The sequence below is a fragment of the Sciurus vulgaris genome (genome assembly GCF_902686455.1).
Source record: "Sciurus vulgaris genome assembly, chromosome: 10".
In the NCBI taxonomy this organism is placed as follows: Eukaryota; Metazoa; Chordata; class Mammalia; order Rodentia; family Sciuridae; genus Sciurus; species Sciurus vulgaris.
The window spans coordinates 121,403,940-121,421,138 of record NC_136470.1 but is presented as its reverse complement, the minus strand read 5'-3'; the positions used below and the strand labels follow the sequence as shown (position 1 = coordinate 121,421,138).

Here is a 17,199-nt window from a genome sequence, read left to right as displayed (position 1 = left end):
GGCTTTGAGTTCGGGAAGAGCTTTGGAGCCCTGCATAAGGCAGTATGCTAGGCAAGGAGTGTGTTCATTTTGTCCTGAGTGTCACCTTCCAGCAGCCTTTTCTTGGACTTGGCAAGATTTGGAGATGCTAAACCTTTCAACCCTGGTGTTCCCTTTTTCTGTTTGAAATTACCTTCTGTCTTTGGTAGGTGAAGGACAGCCCAGGTAAGGGATGGTGGGTGGCTCTGGGTGGGGAACGCACTGCTTTTCTGCAGGCTGACTGTGGGTGGAAAGAAGCCCAGAAGGCTTTGGGCTTCTTGAGGGCTTTCACTGGGAAGTTAGTGCATAGCTCTGCCATCAGACTGGCCCGAAGTCACTCACTATGTCCTTTCCTAGTTGGAGAAGTGACTTATCTGAGCTTCAGTTTGTTCATCCATCATCAAAGATGAGTGGTTAATTGTAGATTTACTGGGATGACTACATGAAAAGCTCCCGGGCACTGTGCCCTGCACGTGAGAGATGCCCCATAAACGGTAGCTATCATTAGTGGTAATATTTTAGTGCAGCTCTGGACTGTGGTTTTTTAGCCTCTTTTACAACGTTCCCCAAAGAAGATCATGAATATCAGATCCAAGGCAGGAGAGGAACATACCATCAGACTGTGAATTCCCCCCAAATGGAGCCCCAGTGGCTTCCAAGGGACCCAGTCACTGCCATCAGTCTGAGCCTGGCTGGAAGAGGAGAGAAAACAAAAGCTACCTGTGATGTCCCTCTTCTATCTGCCCTTTCTCTCTTCAGAGTCCTAGCTCATCGGTTATTCTGACTCCTACTGTGGCAGCGGGGGGGCTGACCAGACCTCTCCGACCGTGTGGAATTGTGGGTTTGGGCTCCAAGTGACAGAAGAAACAGAGGAATGCCGTGACCCCTCAACAGTGGCAGATTCACTTTTGGCTCCCATAGGTGTAATTCAGATCCCAGGGTGGCACTGACCCAAGACAAACAGAGACGCACAGGCACACTAAGCAAGCCAGGAACTCACACTGGGCTGGAGTGTAGGGTTTTTTTTTTTTTTTTTCCCCCTTTGGTCTTGCTTTGTTTGATTCCTTGTTTCCTGTTTTGCTGGCAGCACATCAAGTTCTATACATCTGCAGCCTCCCGCCTGCCGCAGGGACTGCTCGTGCCCAGATTCCATCTTCCACCCTGTCTGTGGAGACAATGGAGTCGAATACCTCTCTCCTTGCCATGCCGGTTGCAGCAACATCAGCACCAGCTCAGTAGTCTCCAAGCAAGTGGTAAGGACAGCTGCGGGTCCTTAGGGACAGGCAGGCCCCCCCAGGATCATGGAGCTCAATGTGATCCCTTGCAGACCATTCCTGGGCTCCAGGACTCATTATCAGCACCCTGGCCTCTTCTGGGCCCTGCCAGCCCTCTTTCCACCTCCCCTGTCCTAGGGGTCATGACCAGATGCCTAAAACCCAAAATCAGTTAAAGATGGACCCACGTCCAACAAGTTCACTCAGCCCCATAGCTCCAGGCCTTTTAGGATCAGCCAGCAGCAAACCAACTTACGTCATTTGCGCAATCATTCAACAAATAGTGGACTCTGGGCACAGCCACAGGTGCTGAGGACAAGCTCCCTGCTGCCCTGGAGTTGGCATTCTGTTTGATAAATGCCCAACATAGTTTGAGAGAGAAACTCTTGCCAAGGAGAGACTTAGTGGGACAGAAGGTGCCTGGGGACTTCCCTGAGAAGGTGGCAGCAGAAGAGAACCTATGAAGACCTGGGAATCAGGGGAGCATTGCAGGTAGGAGGAACAGCAGGTGCAGAAGGGCCCCAGGTGTGAACACACTTGAAGGGCTGGGCTGTCAGAGCAGAGAAAGGGCAGGGTGCTGAATGAGGAGTGCCGTGCCCAGCCGGGCCAGCCAGCAGGAAAGGACCAGAGTTGGGCAGGCCCAGCTTAAGAAAGTAGATGTTCTTTCTTCTAAGAGCAATGGAAGTCTCCACTGCTACACAAGGATACCTGAGGAAAGCAGTGGACCTGCTTCCTTAGCCTCTGTGGAGGTCATGTCATGGGCCTGGCTGGCCCCTGCTTACCAGCCGCCTCTGGGGGGACAGGGTAAGGCTGCTTCCCAGCTGCCTCTGCAGGCAAAGCAGCATGGTTCTCAGACATAGGAGGACAAGGGGCTGAACGAGATGCTCCCTCACCTGCCTTCAACTTGGAGGAGTCTGCAGTGGCTTTTGTGGTTTTCTTATCTTTATTTACTTACCTCTGACTCATCTACTTCCAGAAATAATCTTGACAAGTTTCCAATAACAGCATAAGTACATCAAGATAAAAAACCCATTAGCATAGTATCAAGGGAAAAATGACAAATTATAAGGGGAAAAAATCCTGTATTTTAAAACTATACCAAAGGAAAAATTATAAATTATAAGGGGAAGAACACCTATATTTTAAAATTACTGCAACATGATATATAACATATTTCTGAGCTTCCTAGGAGCCAAGGGAAAGAGGGTACATCATTTCCACTATCTGGCAGAGGGAAACATACCAGTTCATTAGTTTCAATTGTGGCTTCATAACTGCTGTGACACAAGGTCATAGGTTGGGCCATCAGCCACTGCAGGAAGGAAGGTGAAGACCACCAGACAAGCAGTGGCCACCAAAGTGAGCTGTACAACACTATTGAACCATATTGACTTGCAGACTTGGGATGAGGACCTCTTCTGGAGTCCTTTATAGGCAGAAAGAATTCCTCTCAGGCAGGAGGTTCTGCAAAGGCCTGAGAGGTTCATGAGTTCCCTTGTGTTTTCACTACTCCTCTGTTCTCTTGGTACCTTCCCCTGCAGTAAACTCACGCACAACCAAAGCAGTAGCTGCACAATCAGCAAGCGGGCCGGGGGTGGCCCTCTGCAGAGGAGAGCCCTCCCAGACCTCGGGCTCCAAGCTGAGTGGGCCTTGCCTGGTGGTGGGATCTTGGGCACCCGAATGTGGGCGTCACTGTAGGAGCCCAGCCCACAGTGGATGGGTTTTGCTGAAGGTGGTTTCTGTGGCCCAGACTTCGAGAGAAGTGAGACCCCTGGGGCACCTTGGAACCTTGCCTGGACTCCACTTCAGCCTCCAAATCCAGTTCAACCTCTTCCCTGAAGGATAGAGGGGTTCATGCCAGAGGGACTCTCTGGCAGGAGCTGGTATAGATGCTTGAAGTGTGTGGAGGTGAGATCGTGACAGTAACTCTTCTCCCTTTGTCCTCCCTTACCCTTCAAGATCTATTTGAACTGCAGCTGTGTGACTGGCGGATCTGCTTCAGCGAAGACGGGATCATGCCCCATCCCCTGTGCCCACTTCCTGCTCCCAACCATCTTCCTCATCTCCTTTGTGGCCCTGATAGCCTGTGTCTCCCACAATCCCCTCTACATGATGGTTCTGCGGTGAGTGATGCTTCTGGGGCCCAGAGCTTGGCTTGGCTTCTGTTTTCCCGCATCTCCCTTTCCTTTACACCCTGGTGCCTGCTTCTCATTGCTCGTCCCTTTGCTGTCCCACAGAGTTCTTTGAATGGTGATGTGCAAGGTGCTCCTGGTAACGGGGATATAATACTAATGGCAGCAATGGAAGGTTCTCTGCTGGGCTCTCTGTTGCATGGCCTTGTTCAGTCCCATGGCACCCCTCTGATGCAGGCCCTGTTAGTGCCTCCATAAATCACTGGCCTGTGGTGGCACAGCCGGTAAATGGTGGAGTCCCATGTGGGAGCCAGGCTGCCTGTCCTGTTGTGGAAATGAATGTAGGTTCTCTTATTTTAAAATCCTAAAAGCACTGAAAGAAAGGAAAAGAATTCACTTGGAGGAAATAAATCAAAGCAGGAAAGTTCCAGAGACAGAGTGAGGGCTGTGAGAAAATCCCAGCATGCTAGGAGTCAGGTCATGACCTCAGGTCAGAAGGGAAAGGCTGGCCATGGTGGGAAGGGAGAAGAGGTGTCCATCAAACCTGCCTTCCCATGCCTCTGCGGTTTCTACAGTCAATGTCCGTCCCTTCACCTCACTCTGCAGAAGAAAACACAACATCTCACCCAAGGTCACTACCCTGTCCTCCTACCCGCCCCACAGGGTACCCTCTTTCCTGTCCTTACCCACCTTGAAAGCAGAAATGGAGGGACACAGGGTTTGGACTCTCAGTGCCAGGGTCAAAGTCCCTAAGCTGCCACATACTGGCTGAGTGTCCTTGGGTATCTTCTAATCTCACTGAACCTTAGTTTCCTCATTTACAAAATGGGAATAATGACATTGACCTCAAAGTGTCAGCGTCAGAATTATATGGTCAATTGCTTCGTAAACATAAGGTGCTCTCCATATTGGTCAATTATCTCTATGAAGCAAATTGCGATAATTTCTATTAACAATTAGGTACCCAGGACCTATTTTCCCCAGAAGACTAGCAGATGAGGACAGAGCAGAAGCAGCCACTTGTCAAGGTCTGGGACTTTTCCCTGTTTACAAGTTAGCTGTTGAGTTAGCTTGCAGCCAATAAGCTCCTATCATGGTTACTATTTTGAAGATGCTGCAGAAGATAGGAAACTCCTGGATCAGAGATAAAGGACTTCAATACAATACAGAAAGCAGTGTGACCCTCATGTTCTATCAGTTATCCTTGTCCCCCAAATTCTGAGTGTGTGTCGGGGAATAAGATGGAGGGGCCCAGATGGCTGCTTTGCGTGCAGGGGGCTTATATCACACCTGAAGAAAGCAGAGCTCGAGAGAACCAGTGCTTACTTGCTGAGCAGGGAGCACGCTTCCTCTTGGTCTGGAGTCTAATCTCAAAGTTGCTCACTACAACCACAGCCCCGAGAAGTGGCCCAGCAACAGAGCAGTCAGGACCGTGCATTCTTAGCACACTCAGCAAGAACGGGCAGGGATGCTCAGAGCCCATGGCTTGTTGCCTCCCTCAATGCAGCTGTCACCCTCCTGTCTACTGCTCCCCATCCTGCGCCTTCCAAGTACCGATGCCTTCACCCAAGGCACTTCAGTAGAATTTCCTTCTAGCACTCTCGGTCAGATGGACCCCCAGGAGACCCTCTTACCCTGAGATAAATCTACACGAGGCCATGAAGAGGAGAGGGGCAGGGTAAGGAAATCTCACAGTGCAGGGAGAGAGGACAATTCCCATCAAATCATCATCTGGAGGACTTCTGTCACACCTTAGGGATGGGGAAGTCATGGAGAACAGAGCGTGATTTCAACCACAAGATGGACTTTTCTAGAAAATCTCTTCTTTCCAAGCCTGGTCAGAGTCTAGGGTAAAACTAGACAGGAGGCCCAAGGATCTCATGATGGTTTAAAGATAAAATCCCACTGGGAAAGATGGCAGAATGGATGCTATTTACTATAGGGAAGATGAGGCTTAATAATGCTTAGGTGCCCTGAGCATTATTTCTCTTAGTCGTAGCCCCCAACCAGGCATGTGAAAAGAGTCTGGGGGCCAATGTGGAAGGAGAGAGAGTGGTCAGTAACCCAGCATTGACTCAGGGCTGAATGGGGCAGAGGTAAGAAGGGGTCAAGATCTCAATCAAAAGCCAAATTGGGGTGCCCAGGTCTTATAAGTTAAGAATCTGGGGGAGTCTTCCCAGGACAGGAATATCAACAGGGTGCCTCTTTTGTGCACTGAGCCATGTGGGGGTCTCTAGGCATAAAGGGAGCATCCATTAGATCAGGATTTGAGGCAATTTCCATTGGGGGATCCCAGAGGTGCCTCTTTCCCCTGTGTACACCCCACTAAGTATGCCCTCCCTGAGCTATCCCTCCAGGGGTCTGCAGTGGGGTCCCTTCCCTTTGCTAGTAGTACTCTGGTGGTGGGAGCAAAACAAACAGTGTACAAGGATGTGGAACTCCTTCCAGGTTCCCCTCCTCACTGCGTCCTCAGTCTTGCATGCTTTCCCCACAACAAGCACCCATCAGGAATGTGTGCTAACAGCACAGAGAATTCCAGAGAATTGCAGGCAGTCAACAGGTGCCTCTGAGGCCAGCTCCTGCTCCTCTGTGCTCCATCCCCAGCTGGGATGGCAGGGCCACTCACCCTCTCTCTGGAAGGAGGCAGGTGGGAACAGGACTAGCTATCTAATATGCAGGACCCAGTGCAAGTGAAAATGTAAAGTCCCTGGCTCAAAAATTGAGAATTTCAAGTCAGCCACAGCAGACCATTAAAGCAAGCATGGGCCTTTCAGAGGGTGGAGTCCTGTGCAGCAGCCCGGGTCTCGTGCCCACAAAGCTGGCCTGGGGTAAGGAATTCTTTCAGTTGTGCACAGTAGCCAACAGCCCAGGGGCCCTAATTATACCAGGGCTGTCTTTCCTGGTACAAGACACTCTTTGGGAGTTGTTCAGACCTGCTGCCATAAATACTCTGCCACCAATTCTTCCCTCCTAGTCTCTCCTGCTCCCATTCTCTTAAAGTGGGCCCTGGGCAGCCCTGAAAATCACCTACACTAATGATTCTCAGATATAAGCTTGCATCAGAATCTCTTGGAGGGCTTGTGAGATCACAAATCACTCCCACCTCCCCTGAGTTTCTGTCTTTTCTGGACACATCCATACATTAGCCATGGAGCCAAAGAACCTGCTGATCCGGGAATCATGCTCTGAGAACCACTGTTATAACAGCAGGGACATGAAGCCCAGGTGAATCCAATTATCCAAATGGCTTCTCAGGCCACATGAGGGTGGGTTTGGCCCCTCTCTGAGAATGGTACAGCCCAAATCCTCACACTGCTAACCCTCTGTCTGTCTTTCCAGTGTGGTGAACCAGGAAGAAAAGTCATTTGCCATTGGGGTACAATTCTTGCTGATGCGCCTGCTGGGTGAGTGTGTATGAGTCCCCTTCCTGAGTAGTGGCCCTGGAATGCAGGCTGTCAAGGGCTATGAAGAGCAGGGCAGGATTGGGGGAAGTCCCATCTCATCTCAAAGGCACCCAGAAACTGTGCGTGATCAACAGCAGAAGCCCAAACCCCACGTGGACGTTCCCCTAATTGCTTGAGGTCAGGAAAGATTCCATCCATGGCATTAATTCCAAACCAAATTATATAAGAAAAATGAAAAGTGGACTCAGCTGAGAATTCCTCATAGAGTGAACAGCAGGTATTTTTAAACCTTTCTCCAAGAATTTGTTGGAGGAACAAAACTTTACATCCCTGCCCTTCGCAAAACAGTCACTGAACCCAGCCTGGCTTTCTTCCCATTTTAAAAAGTCACTCCTCCTACCACTCACTATTCAGCCAATGTGTCTTCTGTGCAGGGTCCTTTGCCTGTGAACCCTGCCTGTCCAAGCAGCCCAGAGTCCACTGGAGGAACCCAGCTGTGTACAAGTGATCAACAGTGTCCTGCAGGGAGGGCAGGCTGCCCACAGGGAGAAGTGGCACCCAGGTGTCCCTGAGTGCACAGCCTAGAGCAAGAGGGGACACTGGAGACCCTTTCCTGGAGTGCTCACACTGGGCTGCCCCTTTTTGACACATCCATGCTCTACATTAACATAAGGCACTAATAGGGGGACCTTGAGATGACAGGTAAACAGAAGTAAAGGGACTGAGGGACCCTTCAATTGAGGACATATCTATTATGGATCTGCTGAGTGGGGAACCTGGAGCTTCCAATGAGGGGTCTTCACTACTATCAAAGTGTAACAGTGTCGTCCCTGTAGGGTCTACTCTGCATGATTGCCCTGGGGGCCAGGTCCAGACCACACCCTGCAGTGGCTTCCACTGAGCATTGGCCCCGTCCTTTCTGGGGTGGGCTGAGCAGGAGCCCTTGCAGGAATCCAGTCCAGCTGGAGATATTGGTGAGAAAGGGACCAGCGTCCTCAGTGGGATTTCTTGGCCTCATGCCACTTGCTCCTCTTGTCCTGGTGGAGCCCCTCAGGATGCTGCCCCTCTGGCCTGTATTATAAACACAGAAGACACAGTGTGCCCTGTCCTCTGGGACAAGGCTCTGATGTCCTCATAGCTCCTTGTCTTCATTTATAGCTTGTCATCTCTAACTCATTGATTACTTGCTCTGTGGCCTCCACTGGAAGGGAGACCTTAATTCCTTCCAGTCAACCAGCAGCTGGGACAGGCTCCTGTGAGCCTGGCCCTGCTTTTTTCAGTGACCTTTAAAATAACTACTCTTTCTGGGTGCAGTGATGCATGCCTATAATCCCAGTGATTCCAGAGGCTGAGGCAGGAGGATTGCATAGTTTGAGGCCAGCCTGGGCAACTTAGTGAGATGGTATCTCAAAATAAAGAAAATAAAAAGGACTGGGGACATGACTCAATAGTTCAATCCCTAATACCACCAAACAAGAAAAATGACCACTCTCTCCTACTGCTCAAAACACTTGCTGCTTTTGCTTGTCCATCTAAGCTCAGAAAACTCTCTATGGAAGGATGGTTAGCAAACCCAGACCTGGAGAGATTCCATTCATTGCTGAAGAATATAATTCCACTCAGGTATAGACAAAAAGACTCCCTATTTGTAAACTGCAGTAGGTTTACAATTACCTACTGGAATTCATTTGAACATTTTTCTGGATTTCATTTCTACTTAGGGAAGTATCATTGGAGGGCAATCTTTTGGGCCAGTTTCTCTCTCCCTGTTCCCCTGGAGACTGGGGAGTGAGCAGGTTCTAAGTAGAGAGATCACTTCTGGAAGTTTCCCACTCATGGGTGGGGCCACAAGTGCATACCTTTTTCTTTACCCTCCCTGGCCAGTGGCTGCTTGCATCTGACCTAGCAGTACAAAGTAGGAGTGACCATCCAAAATACTCAACACCGAAAGGCACAGCAGTAAGGCACAGTGTCTGCTGAACCAGGTCCTACCATTCAACTGCTGGGGACCTGGTGTGGAGGGTTTTCCAGGGGTATTGTGCCACTAGTAGGGCAGTGTAAAGTGGTGGAAGAAAGAATATGGGATTTGAACCCATGTAAACAGGGATTCAGAGTCTAGTGCTGAACCTCTTTGGTCCTGTAACAGTGAACCGTCCAAGCTCACCTTCCCTTATTACACTGAGACCCATGTAAGGACCTGGGCAGTTGATATCCTTGCCTAGGGCCAACCTTGGGTTGTATGTCTGGGCTGGCATCAAGGTGACCTCTGTGATTCATTCTGCCCAGAAAGGTTGACCTGGGTCCCTTTTATCTCCTAAGCCTTCGGGTGAAAGAGAAATTCAGGCTTCACTGACAGTTATTCTGCTTTCCAAAGCCACTGTGGTCCCTGAGGGTGGGGCAGAGCTGTTCACCTGTGTGAACCATGAAGTGGGGCTCAGGGCCCCACCCTGCTGGCACCTCTGCTGTGCTCCACCTGACCTGGGCCCTCTGAACTCTTCCCTGCTGCTGCCAGCCTGGCTGCCCTCTCCAGCCCTCTATGGCCTCACCATTGACTACTCCTGCATCCGGTGGAACTTCCAGTGCTCGGGGAGGCGAGGGGCCTGTGCCTACTACGACAACGACGCTCTCCGCGACAGGTGAGGGCCCTGCCTGCATGGCCATACAGGAGGCCAGGCAAAGCAAAGTATGATCATTTGCCTGGTGACCATGGTGGGGGCTCGCCAGGCTTCCAAGGGGCCATTCTGCAGGCCCTGCCATGGAGAGGGAGCTGGGTCACTGTGACAGGCACTTCAGGGCGTGTAGGGAGCTATGGAAACGAGTTCACACTGAGGTAGTCCCTTGTGTGCTGGCCCCACAGGCCCTCGGGAGGGGCAGCAGCAGAAAGAAGTTTGTTGAAGGAAGCGACTGTGGCTGTGGAAAGAGCCAGAGGTCCAGGGCGGTGGGTCCCAACCCGTCTGGTTGAGCCCAGCCCAGCTACAGAGATGCCTAGGAACTCCGTGAGAGTGGCAGAGAAGGCTGGGAGAGGAACCGAGCAACAGATGGCGAAGAGGCCCTGTCCTCCTGACTCTGCTGGGAGGACAGGACTCCTGGGATTGGCTGGTGTGGCAGTGTCACCTCTTGCACTCTGGGGGCTCCAGTGGACTGGGGATCAGTGAAGTCCCATGTCTATGGACTCCCTTCCTACTTCCTGGGAGGTGTGTGTCCTTTTAGGTCAGAAAAATGAGGAAAGTGCTGCCCCGGGGCGGAACCGACATTCCCTGAGCCACTGAGAGACTGATGCTCCCTTTCTGGGTGGCCGCCTCCCTCACTGGTCCTGTCCCCTCCTGTCCCGCAGCTACCTGGGCCTGCAGGTGGGCTACAAGGCGCTGGGCACGCTGCTGCTCTTCTTCATCAGCTGGAGGGTAAAGAAGAACAGGGAGTACAATGTGCAGGAGAAGGCGGCGGGCCTCGTCTGACCTTCAGCCTGGACCACCGCCCTGTTCCGGAGTGGACCCTGCCTCCTCCACCCCTGCCTGTCTTTACTAATGTTAACACATCTTTTCCTTTTTGTTTTTTTAAATAAGAAAGAAAACCCCAGCCACTCTTTGCCTTCCCTGCCTCCTCCTCCCAACCTCTCCCCCAAGGCCTCTAAGAGCTGATGTATATCTGGGCTGGGTCCCACAGAGACAGAGGACCCATTCTCCCCTGGCTCCTTGGAAGGGGCCCTCACATGCCCAGGTTGTCTCCAACAAGGATGACCCCCTAGGCAGTCCCTGCCCCTCCCGGCCAAGCAGCGGGCTCTCCTCTGATTGCCCACACCCCATGGAGAAGCAAGAGTGGAAGGAAGGAGGGAGTGGCTGAGTTATGAATAACCAGAGTTAGGCTAGGAGTGGGGGAAGCTATAACCTCCTCTGCATCTGGATTCAGCATAGCATAGAACCCGGAAAGGGCTGGCTCCCTTCACCCCCAAACCCTTGCTTCCTGCCCCAGAGGCCATTTTGGAAGCTGGCATGTTGGGAAGTACAACCCCCTCTCCAGTACCCACACCCTGAGCAGTCCAGAGCAGGCAGAAGAAGCCCTGAGGATGGGTTCTCCAAATGCTGCTCACATCGAGCCCAAGACCTTTGTGTCTCTGGACCTGCATGTGTTCATCTCTGTCTTTCTGGGGTTACACTTCAAACAAAGAAAGCCACACAAGCTGAAGGTCTGAAGAGAGCCTGAGAAATGTCATGGTGCCCAATCCCCCAACCTCAAAGTGGGGATGAGACCCCCTCATCTCAGAGTAAATGGGAAGGCCTCCCTACACTTCCCTGGGAGGAGAAGAGTTCTCACACGGACTTCCCCATCAGGACTTCAGCCTGCGGCAGAGGAGTTAAGGGAGGCACTCTGAGATGCCAGCACAGCCAAGTGACAGAGTGGATGTCAACTGCTGCCCACTGAATGACAAACTGCAGCCACAAAATGGAGGCCAGCAAGGTTGACTTCCTTCGTTTCAAACATGCTTGTATTCCTCAACATCCTCTCACGTCCTCTGTGTCCCTGGGCTGGGGGACACTGCTGCTATGTGTTGGAGGTCAGAGGTGGAGGCCAGCGGAGGAGGCCTTCATCAATTATTCTATTTATTGGAGAACAATTTTGTGCTGGGCAGTGCTAGTACGTGGTTCTCCAGGGAGCTTCCCTCAGATCTTACCTCACCTCCCTCCATGTCCACTAGGGCCTCCTCCCAGAGCGTGCTTCATGGGCAGCGTGGACAATGCATGTAGGAGACACACATGCTGTCAAGCACTGCAAGTACCCAAGATCAGTAAGAAGGATCCTGACCTGACCATCCGTGCCATCCATGGCCCCACCATACAGACTCTGTGAGATGGAGACCTGGCTCACCATGTCTCTGGAGCAGCGGGGCACTGGTCATTGCCATGCATGACCCTTGGGTGACATTCCTCTTGGAAGACCTCCTTCCAGAAGCATAGTGGAAGCCACCTTTGCAAAGGCCTACTGTCAGCAGTTTGTGTCTGTGGCCCAACTGCCGTGAGACACAAGTCTTCTGGAAACCACTATTACAGACAGCCCTCTTTCCAAAGCCACCAGCCTTATTTCCACAGATCTCACTCAGGAAAGGAGGCTCCAGGCAACCTCAGGGGCCAGTTTCAGCATTTGCAATGATTCTGCTTGGAAAATGATTCCCTCCAATTAACCCTGGTCTTTCTCGCTGCGGTTTAACCAAATTCTGAAGGTGCTGCCTTCACCTGAGCTCATGAACAATGAATGCCAACCTTCAGGTTCTAGAAGATTGGTTGCCCTCCTAATCCTTTATTCTATTATATTGCTATTAATATATTATAATTTTACTATTGATGTAACTTGGTCATGAATTTGTGCCATCACAAACATCTATCAGAGAACAGACAGAACCTGCACCTTCTAGACACAGGAAATACTCATGTCTCCACCCTCTGAGCTTATGGCCAATCACATTGACGGTACTGCTGTTTTCAGTCTGTCAGTTGGTACTGAGCAGGTACGAGGCCCTTCTTGCTCCTTCAGTGGAATCCTGCAAAAAAACTATTGAGGGTCCATGGCACCAGACTCTGGGGAGGCCTAATCTGCCTTTGAATTTAGACTCAGAAGCTGGGTCGGACATGAACAGCCATGTCTGTGACACAAGACAGAATTAATGTCATAATCAGAACTGATCACTTAGTACTCCCCAGCAAACCTTTCCTCTCAAATGCTAGCAGAAAATATCATGGTGTCACTTTCATTTTACTTCTAGAACAAAACTTAACAAAATTCCTTGAGTGTAAGATGCTCATAGAGTGTAAGATACTCATAGAGGGTGCTGTTAAAATGTGGATTCTGAACACCCTCCACACAGCCTGAGAGACTCTTTCTGTGGTTCTCAAAGGGACCCAAGAATGGCACTTTCACTGGCCTCTCTAATAAGGCCAATGTGGGTGGGCCTCAAGCGCTATGTCTGGGGTCATCAGTGCATCTGAGTCTTGGGAAGCACACTTGAGTTTAGGCCATTGAAAAATGTATAATCAGATAGACCTTCGGTAAATTTAAATATGTGTGAAGGATGACAGAGGGAAGGGACACCTGTGAGTCCCATTTCCTGGATGGCTACAGCCAGGAGCAAGCAGGCCTAAAAACACACTCACATTTGTATTAAGCTCCTAACAGTACAGAGAGAGAGAGAGAGACTGACTCTCATTCCACAAGTTTGGTATGCAAAGAAAAGCCTGCAGTTATCTGTTTAGATCAGCTGAACCTGATGTCAAGCTCCCGTCCTGCTGACTGGCTGGAAGTTCAGTATCAACCACGCTGGGGACTAGCTCCCAGAGCCATCCCAAGGGCCTTGGGTGCCTAGGCATTTAAGAAGGCCACTGTAGGTCTTCGGTCCCTTCCCAGTCTGAGGCCTGCTTGTGGCCCTGCTTCTCCACTGAACCTGGAAACCCTGCAGAGTCTGACCCAGGGCTAAGGCACCTCCCTGGGCACACCCACAGCTACACCCTCTTCTCAGTCCTAGGAAGCCACTCCCCTGTACCGCTCCATCTGCCCGCACAGTCCAGCGATGAACAAGAGCGCCATGAGAGGAAGTGTTTGCGGGAGCTTTATTTTTGTTTTTCTCCATACTTGACACTTCCTAGAATAAGAGAGGGAAAATGCAGTGACAACCAAATGTCAGATTCCCATTAATTGTCCTTTGGTCCAAAGCCCTCTCTGAAGGGATCCTCACCACAATCCCATGGTGGAGGCCAATCTGATCTCAAAGGCCCCATTTGAATATGAGTAATCTATAATCACGGAAGTACCACTGCGACTTCACACAAATAATAACTTGCCAGTGCTGGACTCAAGCCAGGCTGTCCAGCTCTCTCTGCCTGTTGCAACCCCATCTCCCCTACTGAGTCATCCTGAAGTTGGGGGGTGGACTTAGATAAGAGGAGACTGCCTCTTGTTCCACTGAAGTTCACTATGGCAGGGAGTTGGAGGAATATCTTTGGGCAATGTTGGACAGGCAATGGAGGCGGGGAAACCACCCACATCCTATTCATGTAGCACAAGGACATTATGGCTGTTCACTAAATAGGACCCATTTGACCCTACAACACCATGAGTTAAAGGAGAGTCACGAAGAAAGGGGACAAAGAGGAACAGATTGTGAAAAGACAAGGCCCTGAGAATGCTGCAGGCAGGCAGGCCTTCAAGGGAACACCCCCATCTGGTGACTGGTTAGCAGATTCTTGCTTAAGACACAAAACCAGATTATGATTTTCTTCAACCACTCTCATAGATGGAGAGATTGTTAAGCAGAATCCAGTTAGTATCAGATTGATATTAAAATATTATATTACAGATTCCCAGAGCAGATTGGCAGTAGCTCTGTGCATATGTGTGTGAGCATGAGAGTGAGGAAGAGAGAGAAACGCTACAAATTCAAGAGAAAAATTCCTCTCTTTCACAACCACAGGAACTAAATACCTAGGAGAAATGTCCATCTCCTGCCAATAGTTCCAGATTCATTATAACCTTTCATCAGAGATTAAATATGTAAACAGGTCCTGGGCAAGCCCTTGGCAAATCATAAATGAGAGAAAGCCTTCCTCCCACGACACACCCTGCCCATTCATCCACTCCCTGCCCCGAGTTCCAGCCCTGCAGTGTGGCCACACTCCACAGAGTTCACCACCTTGCTGAAGTCCCTGCCTCCCTAGGTACATGCTACACCTTGATCACAATGATAACATGTGCACAGGTCTTTACAGTTAGCCAAGCCATCCATTCATTTAACAGGCTGCCTTCATCAGTAAATCACCCAGGGGAGGTTTGGCTATGCATCTGTAACAGACCTCACCAATTTCAGTTCCATGACCCAGCACAAGTTTATCTCTTGCTCACACAAAGTCCATGGCAGGTCTGGGTGATATTCCAGAACAATGGTTTCCCAGGGTAACTCGGTAAAGCAGAATTCTTGGATCCTGAGGTGTCTCAATGCATCATGCTGCCAGGATCGATGAGGCAGGGAAAGAAAGCCTCCTGGGTGGGTAAGCAAGCTCTTTGGTCCAGAAGGAACACACTCCACTCTGCTTCCAGCCCATTGGCCAGAACTTGTCACATGGCTGTATCAGCTGCCTTGGAGCTGGGGAAGCATGATAATCTCATGTGCTCAGAAGAGAAAAAAAACAGATGTGGATAAGCACCAGAATTTTCTACCCTGGGGAGCAAACCTGGGTGGACATAGCTGCTCACTGAGACACTTAACCCAGCTTTATCCTGCTGTTGAAGAGGGAGCGGAAGCTTCCCAGTGGAGGAAGCATCAGTGGTGGGTCCCCAAAGGTGAGGAGATGATAACCAAGCAAGGCCAAGTCTGGTTGCAGTGGGGTGGGAGGTGGGGAAGAAGATTGGATCTGAGGAGGAAGAGATGGGCAGTGTCTGAGACAGATGCAGGGTCAGGAAAAGGTTGTCATGAGGGGCAGAGATTTGCTGGGATACAGAAACAAAAGATGGGAAGTCTAAGGAGCCCAAAGGAAGACAGCTAGCTGAGTAAAGTCCATGAGGAGGAGCAGGAGGCCTGATCTGCAGTGGAGGAGTCTCACCCAGAGCTTCCACTAGCCCTGTGAGACTATGGTGACTGTCAAACCTGCAGATGAAGAAAACAAAGACCCTTCCACTTGTCACTCATGCTTTCCTATATTCATTTAGTAACTGATGTGTGCAAGGGCAGGAGATGACAAACACATGCTCCCTGGTGCTGTGAGCTATTCAGTCTCACAGAGATCAGAGAAGGGGCTTGGGCTGGATTTCAAGAAAGTCAAAAGTGCAGGAGAAGACTTTCCAGCAGAGGGAACAGGCAAATATATGCAGAGGTAAGGAGGCCCATTCTGAGGTCACATTGGCCAGGACACATGAAGGAGAGCAGTGGTAAGGCCAGAAGAGGGGTCAGATTGAGGGTGTAGAGTGTCTTCAGGACTGACATACAGGCCTTGAGGAGTGGGGCCAGCCTGTCTGGCTTCTGGGTTGGTGCTATGCCCTTGGGTATTCTGCGGAATGAGCTTAGAGTCCCAGCTGACCAGTCCCAGGAAGGCATCACTGCTCAGAAGATTCTCCTATGTTGGGAGAATCTATGTTCAGAAGAAGTCTATGTTGGGAGAGTCCCGAGTGGGCCATGCTACACCCAGAGAAGCCATCTTCTCAAGTACTTCAAGCACACTCATCCCTCCCCAGCATACTCCAGGGAGCCCCCAAGTTGTGGTACTCGGAGCACCTGCCCATTTCTGGCCTCCCTCTTCTGCACTGAGCTGCTCTACCCTGACCCTCCCTGTCCTCTCCCACCTGCTTCTCTGAAGCTGGGAGAACTGGGATTCTGCAAGCATGGAACTGGGATTCAAAAAGGCTCAGACTCAGGGCAGAGTGAGGCATCTAACTTAAAAGAATTTCAACCAGGCCCCCAATGTGTTTATAACCCCCTCTCTTTGCTTTGCGGGTCCATCCATGTGCAAGCACCCCTTTTAAAATCCAATCACCAAATCCATAAAAGGAACTTCAGGGGTCCCATAAAGGAACAAATATTTGTTTAAAATTTCATTCTCCTTACACCTCTCAGCCACCGGCTTACAGAAGAGGAACTGGGCATAGGGTCCAGATGAGGCAGAAGCTTTCTCTTGGGTTCATGCTGGGAAAGGACAGATGCAATTTTCACACGGTTCCTGTTAATCCTGGACCACCTCTCCAGACCCATGAAAACCCCAGAAAGGCGGTTGCAGCCCAGAGTGTGTTAAAAATTCAGAATACACAAACCATCAGTGCTTTACATACATCTCTTTGAATCTTCACGACACTCCTGAGACGCAATTATCATGCCATTTCACGGACGAGGAAACTAAGGAACAGCTGGCTGCGGACGCGGGTCCCTCCCTCTGGCTTCTGCGACACTGTGTAAGTGGGGACCACGGGTGCTGAGTTCAGCGAGCGGTCCCCGGTAGCTGGGCGATGTGGGCGGGGCCACTTCTCCGCTCCCTAGAATCCAAGCCGGCCACCAGGGGGCGCCGCCCTCCTGCGCCGTGGCTGGGAGTTGGGACCAGTGGAGGCACCACGCCCTGCCGGCCAAAAGGACCTTGTGAGGCCAGACCACTCGCTGGGCTGGGGATTCCCTTCCCGTCCGGCGCCCCTCGGACAGCCGGGTCTCCCCGCCAGGGTGCCCTGGGTCTTGCGGGGCTCCCTGCGCCCACACCCACGCCGCATCTCCCCACTCTGGCTACCCCAGAAGGGCCCGCGATCTGAGCCAACCAGCGCCTGCTCGCTGGTCAGGACCTGGAGAAGACTCTCCTCTCCCTCCCCTGCAACAGAGCAGCATTCGGCCTGTTTACATTTTCAGTAGGAAAGTGT

At 51.0% G+C, this 17,199-nt stretch overlaps 1 protein-coding gene across 1 annotated transcript in view; it reads left to right on the top strand.

Annotated features, from left to right (window-relative positions):
• The window catches only part of SLCO2A1 (solute carrier organic anion transporter family member 2A1), an 81,764-nt gene extending 69,599 nt beyond the window's left edge, over positions 1–12,165 (top strand). The window contains exons 10-14 of the mRNA XM_079156044.1: positions 1,106–1,271; positions 3,252–3,415; positions 6,764–6,828; positions 9,341–9,464; positions 10,163–12,165. Coding sequence (XP_079012170.1) covers positions 1,106–1,271; positions 3,252–3,415; positions 6,764–6,828; positions 9,341–9,464; positions 10,163–10,283 — 640 coding nt within the window. The 3' untranslated portion in view covers positions 10,284–12,165. The remainder of the gene's footprint in view (positions 1–1,105; positions 1,272–3,251; positions 3,416–6,763; positions 6,829–9,340; positions 9,465–10,162) is intronic.
• The last annotated feature ends 5,034 nt before the right edge of the window (positions 12,166–17,199 follow it).